Source organism: Dama dama, chromosome 22, assembly GCF_033118175.1.
Source record: "Dama dama isolate Ldn47 chromosome 22, ASM3311817v1, whole genome shotgun sequence".
Taxonomy (NCBI): domain Eukaryota; kingdom Metazoa; phylum Chordata; class Mammalia; order Artiodactyla; family Cervidae; genus Dama; species Dama dama.
Window position 1 is genome coordinate 17,225,322 of NC_083702.1, and position 20,342 is coordinate 17,245,663.

Here is a 20,342-nt window from a genome sequence, read left to right on the forward strand (position 1 = left end):
TTAATTTCATGGCTGCAGTCACCATTTGCAGTATTTTGGAGTGCAAGAAAAAAAGTCTGTCACTGTTTTCATTGTTTCCCCATGTATTTGCCATGAAGTGATGGGACCAGATGCCATGATCTTCATTTTCTGAATGTTGAGTTTTAAGCCAACATTTTCACTCACCTCTTTCACTTTCATCAAGAGGCTCCTTAATTCCTCTTTTCTTTCTGCCATAAGGGTGGTGTCATCTGCATATCTGAGGTTATTGATATCTCTCCCAGCAATCTTTACAGCAGCTTGTGTTGCATCCATCCCGGCATTTCACATGACGTACTCTGCATAGAAGTTAAATAAGCAGAGTGACAATATACAGCCTTAACATACTTCTGTCTCAGTTTTGAGCCAGTCCATTGTTCCAGTCCACAGAGCTCCTTATATCCTTCTAGAAGGAACTTTGTCTACTCCAAAATCACAAAAATGTTCACTGAGAGTATCTCACAGAAGTGTAATTACTTTTCTTTTGCATATAATTATACACTGCTTCTAGGATTGATAACTGTGTAGGATAAGGGTCAAGTGTCATGCTTTCATATGGGCATCCAATTGACTCAAAATCTTTTTCTGGAAAGACTATTCCCTACTGCAGTGTCACCTTTGTGATGAACGAAAGGGCATATATGTCTGCGTACTACTTTTAGACTCTCTATTCTGTTCCACTGTGTCATTTGTCTATCCTTGCACCTGTCCCAGTCAGTCAGTCAGTTCAGTCGTTCAGTCGTGTCCGACTCTCTGCGACCCCATGAATCGCAGCACGCCAGGCCTCCCTGTCCAGCACCTGCCCCACGTTTTCTTAATTATTGTAACTTTATAGTAAATCTTGAACCTTCCCTGGTGGCTCAGATGGTAAAGAATCTGTCTGCAAGGCGGGAGACCTGGGTTTGATCCCTGGGTTGGGAAGATCCCCTGGAGAAGGGCATGGCAACCCACTCCAGTATTCTTGCCTGGAGAGTCCCTATGCACAGAGGAGCCTGGCGGGCTATAGTCTTGGGTCACAAAGAATCAGAAATGACTGAGTGACTAAACACACATAGTAAGTCTGGGTAACTTTAATTTAAAGAAGTTATGTTGTTGTCGTTCTTGCTAACTGCCTTGGTCATTCTTGGTTTTTGTATTTTGTATACATTTTTGAGCTGAAGCTCCAATACTTTGCCACCTGATGTGAAGAGCTGACTCATTAGAAAAGACCCTGATGCTGGGAAAGACTGAAGGCAGGAGGAGAAGGGGACAACAGAAGATGAGATGTTGGATGGCATCACTGACTCAATGGACACAAGTTTGGGTAACCTCTGGGAATTGGTGATGGACAGGGAAGCCTGGCTTGCTGCAGTCCGTGGGGTTGCAAAGAGTCAGACATGACTGAGTGACTGAAGAACAACATAAATTTTGAATCATCTTGTCCTGTTTCACACACACAAAAGCATCAGGGAATTTTATTGAGGTTAGCTTTAATCTGTATATAAATTTGAGAATGATTTATTTTGACAACATTGAGTTTCCCAATTCACTGGCGAAATATATCCTTTCATTCAGTTAGGTCTTGAATTTCTCTCAGATGTTTTGCACATCTTTACCTAGGTTTTCTCCTAGGCATTTTAGGGGTTTGATGTTACTATTATTTCCTTTAGTGAAGGTTTTCTAGGAATGAATTCTCTCTGAACTTTATCTGGATTCCCCAAATGTTAGGTTAGTATTTTGCTTTAATCCTTCTTTCTTTCTTTCTTTTCTCTCCCTCTCTCTCTCTCACTCTAGTTTTCTCTCTCTTTCTCTGTCTTGCTCTAGCTTTCCCTCTCTCTCCTCCTTTGTTTCTCTCCTGCCTATTTCCCCCCTGAGTATGTAAAATCTTTCTGGATTAAGTTGCAGACAGGATGCTCCTTTATCCCTCTCCCTCCCCAACAAAAAAAATACTTCAGGGAATTTCCTTACATAATCACAGTTCAATCAAACCTTTAGAGATATCAGCCCCAGATAACATCTAAGTGCAACCACATGAGAAACCCCAAAGATAGAACTTCCAAGTTGAGTCTTTCCCAAATTACTGACCAGAAAATCATGATCAAAATGAAAAAAAAAAAAATATCCTTTAACTGCTAAGTTTGGGGGGAAACATTTTTATACAGTATTGTTAACCAGGCACTTACCATGTGATCAGCTTTTCTATATAGAGGAACACTTATCCTCTCATCTTCCATTTTACTATTTCTACTTTATATTGATCTAATGTGCTGATAGATTCATTCCCTAGTTCTTAATTACAGCTGTTGACTTTTTCAGCTGTAGAATTTTCATTTGCTTTTGTTATCATTTCTCTGCCAAGACACACATCTTGTTAATTAATTCTCGGAGCACTTTAATCATGGCTATTTAAATTCTCTGTCAGACTATAAAGCTCTTAGAGGAAAACATATCAGAAGATTCTTTGACATAAGTTGCAACAAGATCTTTTTTGACCACCTTTCTAGAGTAAAGAAAATAAAAACAAAAATAAACAAATAGGACCCAGTTAAACTTAAGAGCTTTGGCATAGCAAAGGAAACCATAAACAGAACAAAAAGACAACTGTCAGAATGGGAGAAAATATTTGCAACTAAAATGAAGCAACTAACAAGTGACTAATCTTGAAAATGCACAAACAACTCAGTATCAACAAACCAACAACCCAATTAAAAAATGGGAAAAAGACCTAAATAGACATTTCTCCAGACATACAGATGGCTAACAAATACATGAAAAGATGTTCAACATCACTAATTATTAGAGAGATGCAAAACTGCAGTCAGGTATTATTTCACACCATTCAGAATGTCTATCATTAAAAAATCTACAAACAATAAATGCTGGAGAGAATGTGCAGGAAAGGGACTCCTCCTACATATGGGTATGTAAACTGGCACAACTACTATGGAGAACAGTATGGAGGTTCCTCAAAATACTAAAAATAGAGCTATCGTATGACTCAACAATCCCACTCCTGGGCAGGTACCTGGAGAAAATCATCATTCAAAAAGATACATTCATCCTGATGTTCACTGCAGCACTATTTACATCAGTCAGGACACGGAAGCAACCTAAATGTCCCTCGCAGGAGGAATGGATAGTGAAAGTGTTGTACATATGTAAAATGGAATATTACTCAGCCATAAAAGAATAAAGTTGTGTGATTTGCAGAGACATGGATAGAACTAGAGATTGTTATGCTCGGTTCAGTTCAGTTCAGTCACTCAGTCATGTCCGACTCTCTGCAACCTCATTGACTGCAGCACGAGAGGCCTCCCTGTCCATCACCAACTCCCGGAGATTACTCAAACTCATGTCCACTGAGTTGGTGATGCCATCCAACCATCTCATCCTTTGTTGTCCCCTTCTCCTCCTGCCCTCAATCTTTCCCAGCATCAGGGTCTTTTCAAATGAGTCAGTTTTCATATCAGGTGGCCAAAATATTGGAGTTTCAGCTTCAACATCAGTCCTTCCAATGAACACTCAGGACTGATCTCCTTTAGGATGGACTGGTTGGATCTCCTTGCAGTCCAAGGGACTCTCAAGAGTCTTCTCCAACAACATAGTTCAAAAGCATCAATTCTTTGGTGCTCAGCTTTCTTTATAGTCAAACTTCATATCCATACATGGCCACTGGAAAAACCATAGCCTTGACTAGATAGACCTTTGTTGGCAAAGTAATGTCTCTGCTTTTTAATATGCTATCTAGGTCGGTCATAACTTTCCTTCCAAGGAGCAAGCATCTTTTAATTTCATGGCTGCAGTCACCATCTGCAGTGATTTTGGAGCCCCAAAAATTAAGTCAGCCAGTGTTTCCACTGTTTCCCCATCATTTGCCATGAAGTGATGGGACCGGGTGTCATGACCTTAGTTTTCTGAATGTTGAGCTTTAAGCCAACTTTTTCACTCTCTTCTTTCACTCTCATCAAGAGGCTCTTTAGTTCTTCTTCACTTTCTGCCATAAGGGTGGTGTCATCTGCATATCTGAGGTTATTGATATTTCTCCCGGCAATCTTGATTCCAGCTTGTGCTTCATCTAGCCCAGCGTTTCTCATGCATATAAGTTAAATAAGCAGGGTGACAATATACAGCCTTGACATACTCCTTTTCCTGTTTGGAACCAGTCTGTTGTTCCATGTCCTGTTCTAACTGTTGCTTCCTGGCCTGCATACAGATTTCTCAAGAGACAGGTCAGGTGGTCTGGTATTCTCATCTCTTGAAGAATTTCACACAGTTTATTGTAATGCACACAGTCAAAGGCTTTGGCACAGCCAGTAAAGCAGAAATAGATTTTTTTTCTGGAACTCTCTTGCTTTTTTGATGATCCAGTGGATGTTGGCAATTTGATCTCTGGTTCCTCTGCCTTTTCTAAAACCAGCTTGAACATCTGGAAATTCACGGTTCATGTGTTGTTGAAGCCTGGCTTGGAGAATTTTGAGCATTACTTTGCTAGTGTGTGAGATGAGTGAAGTTGTGTGGTAGTTTGAACATTCTTTGGCATTGTCTTTCTTTGGGATTGGAATGAAAACTGACCTTTTCCAGTCCTGTGGCCACTGCTGAGTTTTCCAAATTTGCTGGCATATTTAGTGCAGCACTTTCACAGCCTCATCTTTTAGGATTTGAAATAAGATTGTTATGTAGAATGAAGTAAATCAGAAAGAGAAAAACAAATACTGTATAACATCACTTACAGGTGGAATCTAGAAAAATGGTAGAGATGAACTTACTGCAAAGCAGAAATAGAGACACCAATATAGAGAACATCATATGGATACTAAGAGGGGAAATGAAGAATGGGATGAACTGGGACATGAGATTGACATATATACACTACTGATGTGCTGTGCTGTGCACTTAGTCACTGAATCATATCTGACTCTGCAACCCCATGGGCTGTAGCCTGCCAGGCTCCTCTGTCCATGGGGATTCTCCAGGAAAGAATTGTGGAGTGGGTTGCCATACCCTCCTCCAGGGGATCTTCCCAACCCAAGGATCAAATCCAGGTCTCTTGCATTGCAGGCGGATTCATTACTGCCTGAGCCACCAGACTCAGAAGCCCTACAGTATTGATACTAAGTATAAAATAGATATTGCCTGGAGAATCCCGTAGACATGGAGCCTGATGGGCTACAATCCATAGTGTCACAGAGTCAGACACGACTGAAGTGACTTAGCATACATGCACACATAAACTTTGCCAACAAATGTCCTTCTAGTCAAGGCTATGGTTTTTCCAGTGGTCATGTATGGATGTGAGAGTTGGACTATAAGGAAAGCTGAGCACAGGAGAATTGATGCTTTTGAACTGTGGGGGTTGGAGAAGACTCTTGAGAGTCCCTTGGACTGCAATGAGATCCAAACAGCCCATCCTAAAGGAGATCAGTCCTGGGTGTTCATTGGAAAGATTGATGTTGAAGCTGAAGCTCCAATACTTTGGCCACCTGATGTGAAGAGGTGACTCATTGGAAAAGACCCTGATGCTGGGAAAGATTGAAGGCAGGAGGAGAAGGGGATGACAGAGGATGAGATGGTTGGATGGCATCATCTACTCGATGGGCATGGGTTTGGGTGGACTCCAGGAGTTGGTGATGGACAGGGAGGCCTGGCCTGCTGCAGTTCATGTGGTCGCAAAGAGTTGGACAGGACTGAGCGACTGAACTGAACACATAAAATAGATAAATAATAACCTATTGTATAGCACAGGGAACTCTACTCAGTGCTCTGTGGTGACCTAAATAGGAAGTAAATCCAAGAAAGAGGGGATATATATATATATATATATATATATGTGTGTGTGTGTGTGTGTGTGTGTTGTTGTTGTTGTTTGGTCGCTGAGTTGCTTCTCACTCTTTTGTGACCCCATAGACTGTAGCCTGCCACACTCCTTTGTCCATAGGATTTCCCAGGTGAGAATACTGGAGTGGGTTGCCATTTCTTTCCCCAGAGGGTCTTCCCAACCAGGCATGGAAGCCCAGTGTCCTATTTGGCAGGCAGATTTTTTACCACTGAGTCACCTAGGAAACCCATACATGTATATATAACTTCTTAAATTTGCTGTACAGTAGAAGCTACCACAAGATTGTAAAGCAATTATGCTCAAATAAAAATAAATAAAAATAAATAAAATAAATTCTCTGTCAGGTAACTCTAAGAGCCAAATACCCTGGGAAATTTTTTTAATATTTCTTTTCCCTCTTGTTTTCCATGAGATCTCTTTTATATAAGTGTTTTTAAAATCACAAACATTGTAGATAAAAAATTGTACAAATCCTTCAGAAAGGATTTTGCTTTGCTTCTTCTATTTAGGGGTAGATTAATGATAGAGCAACTTATTTAACTCATTCTTAGGGCAAAGCTTGGCTTAAAACAGGAATCATGGTATTGTCAGGACCAGGACTGTTCATAGAGAAAGGGAACACTAAGATTATGGTAACTTTACTGGTATGTTACAGCTTTCATCTCAACTCCATCACTAGGTCATTATTATTATTTTTTTTTTATTTTGAACTTTTTACTTTGTATTGGGTTTAGCCGACTAAAAATGTTGTTATAGTTTCAGGTGAATAGCCAGGGACTCAGCCATATATATCCATGTATCCATTTCCCCCTAAACTCCACTCCTCTCCTAAAAATTATTTAGCTCAACTGAGTTTTTTGACCTTCAACCCTCTCAATCCTCTAATCATCGCTCTTTCTTCAGGAAACCACACCCAGGTGCTGCCCCAGTGCAATGACTCCCTGTCTGAACCAGCAGAGTCGGCAGCCTCAGAGGAGAGCGCCCCCTACTGCTCAGGTGAGGGTCCCACAGGACAGAAGACCCTTCTCATTCCCCCGTCACCGCCCCACTGTCCCATTTCTCTCTCCTCAGACAGCAGACAGCTCCGCCTGGTGGACGGGGGCGGTCCCTGCGCCGGGAGAGTGGAGATCCTTGACCAGGGCTCCTGGGGCACCATCTGTGATGACGGCTGGGACCTGGACGAGGCCCGCGTGGTGTGCAGGCAGCTGGGCTGTGGAGAAGCCCTCAATGCCACGGGGTCTGCTCACTTCGGGGCAGGATCAGGGCCCATCTGGCTGGACGACCTGAACTGCACAGGAAAGGAGTCCCACGTGTGGAGGTGCCCTTCCCGAGGCTGGGGGCGGCACGCCTGCAGACACAAGGAGGACGCGGGGGTCGTCTGCTCAGGTCTGCGCTGCACACTGTCCACAGGCTGGGGGAGGGGTGGGGCCTGGAGGACGGGCGTCTGAACCCTGGGGGAGAGATGCTGAAGGGACCAGAGAAGGAGGCTTCCCCCCACGGAGCCTGTGTTTCCAGCAGACGTGAAGACGAGGTGCTTTCACTTCCTCCTGCAGCAGCTGAAATCCTGGTCCTTTCTTCTCAGTAGTGTTTCCTGGCAGAAGGTTTTCTCAGTTTTCCTTGAAATCAGGGCTCACTCTTCTGGTACATATGGTAGAGAAGTCTTAAAGCCAAGGTGCTAGTTTTTTTTGTTTTGTTTTGTAACAAATGACCACATAGTTAATGGTTTAAAACAACACATTTCTTTCCTTACACTTCTGTAGCTTGGATGTCCAGCAGGAATCTCACTGGATGGGTTCAAGGTTTCAGTAGGGTCACATCAATTCTGAGCCTCTGGGAAAGAATCTGTTTCTTGTCTTTTCAAGCTTCTAAAAACTGCCTGCCTGCCTTTGTTCATAACCCCCTTCTGTTCATCATCAGACCAGCAGTGCTCCACCTCTCTAACCGTTATACATATTCACATCTCCCTCTAGCAAAACGAGGAAAAGTATTCCACTGTAAAGGATAGTGAGTCTAAGAATGTGGTTAGACTGTGCTCATCTGGTTAATCCACCATATTTCAGGTTAATCTCAATGTCCTTACCTTAATCACATCTGTAAAGTCCCCTTTGCCAGATAAGGAAACAGACACAGGTCCATTTTCTATCTGCCTCCACATTGTCCACATCACATCCCTTTCATACACTCTTTTAGATGTTTTGTCAGGAAGCAGGAGTCAGCTCCCTGTCCCTGCAGGTGTCCACGCTGGTCTTCCTCCCAGTTCATGTACACTACATCATGGTGGTAGAAATATTTAGAAAGACAGACACAGATGGACAGAGTCAGATAAAAAGGAGACAGGTTTCACTCCGGTTATCTAATGGATTTGCTTCCTCAGCTGGGTCACAGATGAATGTTCACAATTTTGGGGAGAGAGGAAAACCTGGAGCACTGAGTGCAGGGCTCACTGTGTCCTGTCTTTTCCATTTCCATCTTAGAGTTCCTGGCCCTCAGGATGGTGAGCGAGGACCAGCAGTGTGCTGGGTGGCTGGAAGTTTTCTACAACGGGACCTGGGGCAGTGTCTGCCGCAGCCCCATGGATGATGTCACCGTTTCCATCATCTGCAGTCAGCTTGGCTGTGGGGACAGTGGAAGTCTCAACACTTCTGTTGGTCTCAGGGAAGGTTCTAGACCCCGCTGGGTAGATGGAATCCAGTGTCGGAAAACTGACACCTCTCTCTGGCAGTGTCCTTCTGATCCTTGGAAATACAGTTCATGCTCTCCAAAGGAGGAAGCCTACATCTCATGTGCAGGTGACTCATGTCTGTTTCTGTGTCTGTCCCAACCCTGTAGGGTGTTTAGTGAGATTTGGTCTTTTAAAATCTAAGTGATGCATGTAAGTTGAGTTTATAAAATGAAGTTTGGATGGAGCTAATTTAATCCACATGTTCCAAACTTGCTTTATTAAAAATTTTTATTGATCTAATTGACATAACATTATATTGCTTGCTGTGTACAACATAATGCTTATATATTTGTGTATATTGATAAATGATCACTACAGTAAGTCTAGTTATATCCATAACCATATATACAGTTAAATATTTTTCTTATATGATGAGGATGTTTAAGGTGTATTTTCTCATCATCTTTCAAATAGACAGTATCGTATTCACTATAGTCACCATGCTGTATGTTATATATCTTCGCCTATTAATTTTATAACTCAAGTTTATACCTTTTGACTACATTTGCCCACACCAAATCCCCATCTCTGGCAGCCACCAACTACTCAGTATCTCTGAACTTGCTTTTTGCTTTAAGATTACACATATCAATGAGATTTTATGGTATTTTTCTTTCTCTGTCTGATTTATTTCACTTAGCATAATGCCCTCAAGGTCCATCCTTGTTGAAACTGGCAAAATTTTCTTCTTTTTTATGGGTGGATATATGCCTATATTGCATTTTCTGTATCCATTCATCCATCAGTGAAGACTTACCTTGTTTGGCTCTTGTATACATTGCTATCAAATACTAAAAAGTAATGCTGTTCAAGTGCTGCAGTCAATATATCAGCAAATTTGGAAAATTCTTCAGTGGCCACACGACTGGAGAAGGTCAATTTTCATTCCAATCCAGAAGAAGGGCAATGCCAAAGAATGTTCAAACTACTGCACAGTTGTGCTCATTTCACATGCTAGCAAGGTTATGCTCAAAGTCTTTCAAGCTAGGCTTCAGCTAGGCATAAGTGAATCGAGAAATTCCAAGATATACAAGCTGGGTTTAGAAAAGGCAGAGGAACCAGAGATCAAATTGCCAACATTTGTTGAATCATAGAGTAAGCCAGAGAATTCCAGGAAAACGTCTGCTTCATTGACTAGACTAAAACCTTGGACTATGTGGATCACAACGAACTGTTGAAATTTCTTAAAGAGAGGAGAATACCAGAGCACCTTACCTGCCTCCTGAGAAACCTGAATACAGGTCAAGAAGCAACAGTTGGAACTGGACATAAACAACCGACTGGTTCAAAATTGGGAAAGGAATTCGTCAAGGCTGTATATTGTCACCCTGTTTATTTAACTTATATGTAGAGTACATCAATGGGAACTGCCAGGCTGAATGAATCACAAGCTGAAATCAAGATTGCTGTGGGAGATTTCAACAACCTCAGATACGCAGATGATACCACTCTATTGGCAGAAAGAGAAGAGGAACTAAAGAGCTTCTTGTTGAGGGTGAAAGAGGAGAGTGAAAAAGCTGGCTTAAAGCTCAACATTCAACATTCTAAAAATTAAGATCATGGCATCTGGCCCCATCACTTCATGGCAAATAAAAAGGGAGAAAGTGGAAACAGATTTTCTTTTCTTGGGCTCCAAAGTCACTGCCGATGGTGACTGCAGCCATGAGATTAAAAGAGGCTTGCTCCTTGGAAGGACAGCTATGACACACCTAGACAGAGTATTCAGAAGCAGAGACATCACTTTGCAGACAAAGGCCCGTATAGTCAAAGTGATGTTTATTTCACTAGTCATGGATGTGAGAGTTGGATTATAAAGAAGCTGAGTGCCCAAGAGTTAATGCTTTTGAATTGTGGTGCTTGGATGCCACAATTGAATTGAGAGTTTCTTGAGCAGCATGGAGATCCAACCAGTCTATCCTAAAGGAAGTCAACTCTGAATATTCATTGTAAGGACTGATGCTGAAGCTGAAGCTCCAATACTTTGGCTACCTGATGAGAAGAGCTGACTTGTTGGAAAATACCCTGATGCTGAGAAAGACTGAAGGCAAAAGGAGAAGGGGGGCACAGAGGATGAGATAGTTGGATAGCATCACCAATTCAGTCGAGATGAATTTGAGCAAATTTTGGGAGATAGTGAAGGACAGAGGAACCTGGCGTGCTGCAGTCCATGGGGTTGCAAAGAGTCAGACACATCCTAGCAACTGAACAAATATTGCTGCAGTGAACATTGGTTTTTCAAGTTAACGTTTCTGTCAGATGAATACCCCAAAGTGAAATTGCCGAATCGTATGGCAATTCTATTTTTAATTTTTGATGCACCTCAATAGTGTTTCCATAGGGGTTGCATCAACTTACATTCCCTCTAACTGGGCAAAAGCTTTTCTGTCTCTTCACATTCTCCTCAACTCCTGTTATTTCTTCTTTTTGATAAAAACCTTTCTAGAGGATATGAGGTCATATCTCATTGTGGCTTTGATCTGTATTTTCTGATGATTATTAGTGTTGAGCATGTTTTCATGTACCTATCGGCAAGTTGTATGTATTCTTTAAAAAAAAATATTTATCAGGTTGTCTGCCCATTTTTTGAAAGTCATATTGTTTGATTTTTGCTACTGAGTTGTGTGAGTTCCTTGTATATTTTGGATAATAATTTTTATCAGAAATATAATATGTAAATATCTTCTCTAATTCCATAGGTTGCGTTTTCATTTTGTTGATGGTTTCCTTAATTGGGCAGAAGCTTTGTAGCCTTATGTGGTCCCAACTGCTTCTTTTCACTCTTGTTCTCTTTGATTTTGGTGTCAAATCCAAAAAAATCCTCACAAAGACTGATGTCAACGATTTTATTTTCTCTTTTTGCCTGTAGAAATTTTATGGCTTCAGAACTTGTGATCAAGTCTTTAATCTATTTTGAGTTAATTTTTGTGAGTGATGTAAGATAGTGGTTCCGTTTCATTCTTTTGCATGTGGCTGTCCAGTTTTCCCAATGCCATTTACTGTAAAAACTGTCCTTTCCGTTTCATTCTTTTGCATGTGGCTGTCCAGTTTTCCCAATGCCATTTAGTGAAAAAACTGTCCCTTCCTCATTGTATATTCTTGACTTCTTTGTCAAAAATTAATTGGTTGTACAAATGTGGGTTTATTTCTGGGCTCTCTATTCTGTTCCATTGATCTTTGTGTTCATTTTTATGCCAACAACATACTGTTTTGATTAATATAGCTTTGTAATATAGTTTGAAAACAGGAAGCATGACACTTCCAGCTTTGTTACTCTTTCTCAAGATTGCTTTGGTATTCAGTGTCGTTTGTGGTTCCATGAAAATTTTAGGATTGTTTGTCTGTATCTGTGAAAATATCCATTGAAATTTTGGTAAGGATTGCAGTGACTATGTCGATTGCTTTGGGTAGTATGGGCATGTTAATAATATTAGATCTTCCAATCTATGAGCACAGAATATCTTTCCATTTATTTGAGTCTTCTTCAGTATCTTTCATCAATGTCTTATAGTGTTCAGTGTACAGGTCTTTTGCTTCCTTGGTTAAATTTATTCCTCAATATTTTATTCATTTTCATGCAAATGCAAATAGAATTGTTTTCTCAGTTTCTCCTTATGGCAGTTTGTTGTTAGTGCATAGAAAGGCAACTGATTTTTGTATATAGATTTTTCATTCTACAACTTTACTGAGTGTATTAGTTCTCATATTTTTGGTGAAGTCTTTAGGGTTTTCTATATATACTATCATGTAAGGGAGTCTCCTTCCTCATGAGTCTGATGGTAAAGAATCCATCTGCAATGCAAGAGACCCGGGTTTGATCCCTGGGTTGGGAAGATCCCCTGGAAGAGGGAATGGCAACCCACTCCAGTATTGCTGCCTGGAGAATACTAATGGGCAGAGAAGCCTGGCAGGCTGCAGTCCTCGGGGTAGCAAAGAGTCAGACACGACTGAGCGACTAACACTTTCACTTTTCAGTGTGCAAATAGTGTCAGTTTTGCCTCTTCCTTTCAGATTTGGATGTCTGATTTTCTTTTATTGCCTGATGGATCTGGATGGGACTACCAAAACTAAGCTGAATGAAAGTGGTGAGAGTAGATAATTTTGTCATGTGTTTGATTTCAGAGGAAAAGCTTTTGGTTTTGTACAGTCAAATATGATGTTAGCTGTGAACTTCTCATATGGCCTTAATTATATTGAGATACAATCCTTCTATAACTACTTTGTAAAAGAGTTTTTATCATAAATGGATTTTGAATTTGTCAAACATTTTTTCTGCATCATTTGAGATATGATTTTTACCTTCATTTTGCTTATTTGGTGTATCACATTGATTAGGTTGTGAATGTTGAACTATCCTTGTATCCTTGGAACAAACATCACTTGATTATGGTGTATGATTCTTTTAGTGTATTGTCAAATTCAGTTTTCTAATGTTTTGTTGAGGATTCTTGCACCTATATTTATCAGAGTATTAGCCCATAATTTTCTTTTCTTGTGGTGTCCTTATCTGGTTTTGGTATCAGAATAATGTTGGCCTCATAAAATGAATTTGGAAGTGTTTCTTTCTTCTGTTTTTGGAAGGGTTTGAGAAGGCTCCACCACTAAATACTGTTACATTGGGAACTGGGATTTTGAAAATAAATGTTGAATGAAATAAATAAGTGTTGAGGAGGGCAACAGTCAAACCATAGAACCTTACTTCCTTCAACATTTCTGTTTCTCTCTCTCCTTCCCTCCCCCTCCATATACACAAACACACACACCCTACTCAGGTACACCTTGAAAGGTATGCTGGATGTTGCCTGAAACCTATAGCTAAGAGAATGTGGGGACAGATACTTCAAAAGCAGAGGCTCACTCCCTTCCTTGCCTCTCTTTTTTCATCTCTTTGTCTTTTCCATTTGAAAGCCAAAGAGGCATTAAACTATTAGACCTTTTATTGATGATATTTTTCCTACAATTAAACACTGAGAATTGAGAGGTGGTAAAGTCTTTGACCATGAAAATGACCTTTGACCTCACAAAGGTCCCACCATCATTTTCTCAGAGGTTATCTGCATAGAGTGGGTAGGAGGTTTGATAGGATGATCTGGAAAGAAGATACAAATTTTGATACTTTATGACAGGTACTATTTACCCTTCTGGTTTTTTGTGTTGCTTTGAATTTGTATTTATTTCTCTCAGCTTCAATTCTTTTATATATACTTTTCAGTCTTTTGTTTATTATTTCTGCATCTTATCAATACAAATTTTTCTCAGTAGGTTTTTTTTTTACTCTATTGCAAAAATTTTTGCCTTACTCTGTGTACATATGTGTGTACATATATCTTCTTAGAATTCTACTAATTCTTTCCTGTATCTTTCCTTTTTAAGAGATTCCTAACCAACACTATGGGCTTTTCTGGTGGCTCAGACAGCAAAGAGACTGCCTGCAGTGCAGGAGACCTGGGTTCGATTCCTGGGTAGGGAAGATCCATCAGAGAAAGGAATAGCAATCTACTCCCAGTATTCTTGCCTGGAAAATCCTATGGACAGTGTAGCCTGGTGGGCTGCATTCCATAATTAACAAACAGTCAGACATGGCTGAGCAACTAACACACACACACACAACCAACACTGCATTGTAGATCAATTATCTTCCAATTAAAAATAAATTTAAAAAAAGAGTTTCCTTTTACAACAGTAGTCTTCACTTGCCCACTTGTTACACTGTGTAGGTAAGAGTAGCTTATAATCTATCTAATAACTTTCCATTAAAATTATGTATGTGAGATTTTGAATATAAATTAACTGTTCTTCTGGGCTGATTATTTTAATATGAGCTATTATCATAGACTATTTCCATTCATTTATATTTGGTTTACTATTTCACTGATTAGTGTGAATTTAAAGTTTTATTTTACTGAATTTTATTCATGTATTCATTCATTCAATAAATATTTATCAAGCCCCTATCTAGGTATTTAGCAAAGGTTTTCCATAGATATTTGTTGAATGAGTGCCTACAATGTGCAGGCACTGTCCTGACAGCAGAAACATGGCATATATAAGATACACAAGGTCCTTCTTCTAATGGAACTTCCATTCAGAGGGGTGTGGGTGTACATTTGAAGATGTCTGTGTTTATATTTGCTGTGGGAATGTGAAGACTGAGAAACAAGTAAATATTTAAGGTAATTTCAGCTGGTGATCAGATGCAGTGAGTTTCAGCCCAGGAGATAATAAGCCTGTGTTTTCATGTGTCCTTTGCATTGAGTCAGACCTTAGATAATCGTTTTGGGGGCAAGACCACGCCCAGCTGTCCCTGATCCACTGTTTCCCTGTTGTTTGCAGGAAGAAGACCCAAGAGCTGTCCAGCTGCTGCCCCCTGCACAGGTACGTCAGCCCCGCCCCCTCCCCAGGGCCCCAGGGGCTCCTTCCTCCCACCAGGGGAGTCACAGGAGGGGCTGCTGCCTTTTCAGACAGAGAGAAGCTCCGGCTCAGGGGAGGAGACCGCGAGTGCTCAGGGCGGGTGGAGGTCTGGCACAGCGGCTCCTGGGGCACCGTGTGCGATGACTCCTGGAGCCTGGCAGAGGCCGAGGTGGTGTGTCAGCAGCTGGGCTGTGGCCCGGCCCTGGAAGCCGTGCGGGCCGCGGCGTTTGGCCCTGGAAGCGGGAGCATCTGGCTGGACGAGGTGCGGTGCGGGGGCCGGGAGTCCTCCCTGTGGGACTGTGCTGCGGAGCCCTGGGGGCAGAGCGACTGCAAGCACGAGGAGGATGCTGGTGTGAGGTGCTCTGGTGAGTGAGGGGCTCGGTCCGTCCTGGGTGAGCTGGGGCAGCACTGGGGTAGCAGGGTGAGCTGGGTGTGGTCGGGAGTTCGCATCCCATCCTGGTGCTGGGGCTCTGATCTAGGACAGGGGAGCTGGGAGGACTGGACACTGGTGTTGTGGAGACTGGGGGGTGATTTCAGGCTCAGGAGAGAAAAATGGATTTGCCCTGCTTTCTGGCCAATTCCCTTTCCTCACACTGCTGTTTTTCTCTTTAGGTGTAAGGAAAACAGTGCCCCCGACTGCAGCAGGTACTGTGAACACCCATGGGCAGGAGAGAATCCTCAGGTCTGGGGGCCTGTTCTGTGGGCCCTCTGACAGCTCAGGAGAGGAAAGAGCCTGAGGAGCCCTGGCTGGTGGGGAGGAGCCCAGGGCGATATGTTGGGGAACTCCACGGCCTTGGTTCCTGGGGCCACATTTTTCTCATAACTGGGATACTAGGGAGATGGGTTCCTGTGTTGCAGAATCTAAGGTTCTCCCACCTGCCCCTGAGTGTTGCTCCTCATCAGTGAGGTGAGGGTCCCAGGACTGTTTGACGCTCTGTCTCCTGAAGCCCAAGGAGAAGAGATGAGCCGGGTCCTCAGAGGCTGTCTCGGCAGGGCAGCTCCCTGACAATCCCCGGCTCTGACTCGGGGCCACACTGGCCGAGTGGAGTTGACTCATCTCAAGATGAGACCTGGGGGAGCCAGGTCACTGTCAGTGCACTTGTGTCTGAGGCTGGGATGCCATCGTCTGGAGCCCCTGGGAATGCTGGCCCGGGGGTTTCTCTGTGCCCAGGACCTTCTCCACACCCTGTTGCCTTGTTCTCTTTAGGGTCCAGACCAGTTTCAAGTCCTCTCCCTGGCTTCTTCTCCCTGGCTGGGGTCCTCTGCCTCATCCTGGGGGCCCTTCTCTTCCTGGTCCTCATCATCCTGGTGATTCAGGTGCTCAGATGGAGAGCAGCGCGCAGAGGTGGGCTGCAGGGGGAACTGGGAACCAGGGAGTGTGTGTGCAGGCAGGAGACGGGGCAAGTGTGAGGAGGGGAGCCTGGGCCAGGTCTCTGTTCTGAGTTTCAGACTCCATGTGCTCTGTGCTGAGCTCTAAGGCCTGAGTAGACAGAGGTTCTTAGGACTGGGGCGTGAACTCTAATAAGTCATAGCCTCTCCTATGAGACCAGACAGAGTCGGGGCTGACCTGTGAATTCAGGTCAGATGAGGGGAGAAGGTGCTGACACGGTGCACGGGGTGGGAGATGATGCCGAGGTCCAGGCAGCCTCCGTGTGAGCATCGGGGAGATGAAAGTGGACCAGTTGGACTGTGGTGTCTGGGGTGGCACCTCTGACCTGCTGGGGGATCTCTCAGCCTTATCCAGCTATGAAGATGCTCTTGCTGAAGCTGTGTATGAGGAGCTCGATTACCTTGTGACTCAGAAGGAGGGTCTTCTGGGCAGCCCAGGTGGGTGTCTCTGTCTGCCCTCCTGGGACCTCTGGTTGTCACACCCACTGGGTGTGCACATTTTCTCAGCATCTGCAGACCTGACACATTCCCCAGGTTCACAGAGGCGGCTCTCCAAAGTGGCAGGATGGCCTCTCACAGCCCCGTGAGCCCCCAGCCTCTGTCTACACTGCAAGAGCCAGACCCATCCCTTCTCAGCTTTAACACTGGTCCTATGGGTGTGGGAGGGTCATTCTATCTGTTGTGTGATGTTTTTCTCCACTTTAGGCTTCCTGTCAGATGGTGAGGACAGCCATGACTCCAGATCCAATCCAGGTAATAGAGGTGCACCTGCTTCAGCTGAGTGTTGCGGAGGAGAGTTTCCCTCCTTATAGAGAGGAGATGTAAGGGGAACAGTCTTCCTCTGATGGACCAGAGGGATCCCTTGTGTCTAGATAGGGTCTGTCCTTCTCTTTCTCTGGCTGTTCTGTGATGTCTCACATTTGGGGCTGGACTCTCTGTGTTCAGAATCACAAGAGACACACACTGGCTTTAAAAATAACATCTGTAAAGCACAGTTTGTCAAAATACTTTAGTAATGCTCAATGGTGGGAGAGTTGCTTGGAGATATATGTTTTCAATCAGGAAATATTAAGATATGTAAGGTCATGTTTTGGTTTATGGACACATCAAAATGAAACATGGTCTTAGAGAAAAAAATCTTTTAAAACAAGGAGTGACAGGTGCCTCTATTTAGCAGCTGAGAAATGCTGGGTCAGAAGGGATCTTAGGTATTTCCCAGACCAACCCACTTAGTGTGGTTTCATCTGACCCCTGCTCTGCTCTCAGGAGCCCCAGATCAGAAGACCTATGCCCTTGGTGAGGATTATGATGATGCTGAAGAGGTACCGGTACCTGGGGCTCCTCCTGCCTCTCAGGGGAGTGAGGAGGAAGTGCTCCCAAAGAAGGAAGATGGGATGACGTCTCAGACAGGTGAGTGGAGTTAGCTGATCCCCTGTAATCTTTGGTCTCTGTCCTGGAAAGGGTGAATTTGAACTCAATGTCCAGCCTCTGTACAGTTTCTCATGCATTTGAGAATCTCATGCATGGGTAATCTCATGCATTTGATGGGCTTTCCCTGGTGGTTCCGATGGTAAAGAATCTGCCTGCAATGCAGGAGACCTGGATTTGATCCCTGGATTAGGAAGATCCCCTGGAGAAGGGAATGGCTACCCTCTCCAGTATTCTTGCTTGGAGAATCCCATGGATAGAGGAGCCTGGTGGGCTACAGTTCATAGGGTTGCTAAGAGTCAGACACAGCTGAATAACTAGCCCTTCACTGCCTGGAGGCAGGTCTTCTCAGAGCCCCTGTATGAGTACAGGTCTCCTGTGATGCAGGGTTTCCACATGAGCTGAGGCCCCAGAGACCACATGGACTGGATCTGAGAGGACAGCTGGGATCCATCCTCACTGTAACTGATATGAAATAGTCTGAGCCTCCCTGCCCACCCCTGGGTCCCAGGGATGCTTTGTCATCACCACTTGCTTAACTTGCTTCCTCCTCACTGTCTGGCCCCCTTGTCTCTGTTCTAAATCATACCTCTCTTTCCTCTTTCAGGCTCTTCTCTAAATGCCTCTAGAGGAGAAGCTGATCCTGGGGAAGGAGAAGAGAGCCCCTGGCTGCTCCAGGGGGAGTCTGGGGACCCCGGGTACGATGATGCTGAACTAAGTGCCCTGGGAAAATCCACAGTGACTTTTCCATGATGTTGTATTAAATATAAGATTATGCAACAGATATTCGAATTGCCTGTATCTCAATAGAATAGTGCTGATCTGTGATTGTGTTATATGGAAATTGCTCAAAATGAAATATTCTGAATAAAGTAAAAAATTTTTTTTGCTTTATTAATTATTACGAAGTTCCATGTCAAATGTTTTTAGAGGATTGGCTCTCAAACACCATTTTCCTCAAAGGAAATACAAGATGAGTGCACTGCCCTGTTTTCTCACCTCCTTCAAAGGCTAATGAGGGCATGACTTTGCCCAGGAACACAGATGCTCCAGGTCACTCTTACTAATAAAAAGCACCTAAACTTGGTCCACATTCACACTCTCCTTCCTAGCAAGATAAATTGTCAACCAGAAAATATAGTCAGAACCTGGTAGAGTTGTTTTATTTGGTGGGAATGCTTAGGACTCTAAGCCCTGGAGACAGCATCTCAGGAGCTCTGAGAAAACTGCTCCAAGGAGGCAGGAAGGGAAGTCAGGCTGTATACAAGTTTGCAACAAAGGGAGCAGGAAGTCTGAACATCAAAGATCAGGTATCAAGTTAAGGAATTTAGCATGCTGTGTATGGGAAGATGCAAGCCTCTGGTCTCACTGAATTCATTCCTTTCATATGCAGCTTAGCTATCAGGGGCCAATCCTGTTTCCTTGTTCACCTTAAGGAGTGGCAGATGGCTGCTTCTTGCATTTCCCCAGCTCCTCAGCAATCACCTTGGGGAATGGGAGCATCCCCTGGATTATAGTCTTGGGATCCCTCATTCATATTTGGAGGCCCGAAATCGCTGATGGTTGTTACATTTCTTGTTTATTGATATGGCAGGAGATATTTTCATTTCACAAACTCATGGTAAAAACCCAATCCTGAACATTCCTGTATGCTCTTCCCTGAGATGTCACATCCCCTGTTTTTAACCTATTCTTGGGCACCAGACTTGGATGAGAGTTTCAAAGTAGGAGTTTGCTGGTGGGAGAGAATGGATACAGTTTTCCTTATCCTGCTTAAGAGGTCGTGGGTCAATTAAAACTCTAACTCTAGGTAACTACCTCTGCCTTTTCATCTCTCATTCCCTAGGTTACTTTATCTGTTTATTCCTCAGGCAGATATAGATTCCTCCTTGCTCTTTTCCCATATCTAGTTGTTATCAAATCCTTATGAATCCATTCTTTCCATCCCTGCCTACTATTTCTTCAGAACGTTGCCATTTCTTGTCTGTTCAATTATCTAGCCTTCTGAGAAAATTATATCAGCTCATATCTGTCTCTGAGTTGATGGATGGCAAATTGGTGCTCACCCACACCCTGCATCCACGTGGGACAAAAGGGCAAGAAAGTGGAGACCTAGGCAGAGGGGATTCAGAAGGGATAGATGGGAAAATCAGGTATGTTTGTCTATTTACGTTTCAAAGATGTGGATGGAGGGGTCTGATATGATTGAATTCTTAAAGGAAGAATTTCAGACCAATGGGCTCCTCTGAAGATGTACTGTTTCAAGATTGCTTTAATCTGGTTACTACTGAAAATGTAAACGTGATCCTTCTGTGATTCTTCAGGGTAGAGAGAGCTGTCATGTAGGAGCGGCCAAGTAAAGATTACATTTCACAACACCAACCCCCCCCCCCCCGCCCCCAATTTCATTGTGGACTTGTGGAGAGGTTGCTGAACTAATATAAGACCTTAGAGTGATGGCCTGGTTGTGAGTTGAACCCACCCAGTTCCTGGCTGATGGCTCCGCATGGTGTCCAGGGCTCTGACCTACAGTCACGCTTGCAGTCTTCATAGTTCTAGGCT

At 43.3% G+C, this 20,342-nt stretch overlaps 1 protein-coding gene across 1 annotated transcript in view; it reads left to right on the forward strand.

The window, feature by feature from the left end:
• The window catches only part of LOC133043049 (uncharacterized), a 126,264-nt gene that overhangs the window by 37,788 nt on the left and 68,134 nt on the right, over positions 1 to 20,342 (forward strand). The window contains 11 exon segments of the mRNA XM_061123939.1: positions 6,737 to 6,829; positions 6,905 to 7,219; positions 8,308 to 8,622; positions 14,886 to 14,927; positions 15,014 to 15,328; positions 15,576 to 15,608; positions 16,171 to 16,308; positions 16,698 to 16,790; positions 17,058 to 17,105; positions 17,619 to 17,762; positions 18,388 to 18,526. Coding sequence (XP_060979922.1) covers positions 6,737 to 6,829; positions 6,905 to 7,219; positions 8,308 to 8,622; positions 14,886 to 14,927; positions 15,014 to 15,328; positions 15,576 to 15,608; positions 16,171 to 16,308; positions 16,698 to 16,790; positions 17,058 to 17,105; positions 17,619 to 17,762; positions 18,388 to 18,526 — 1,675 coding nt within the window.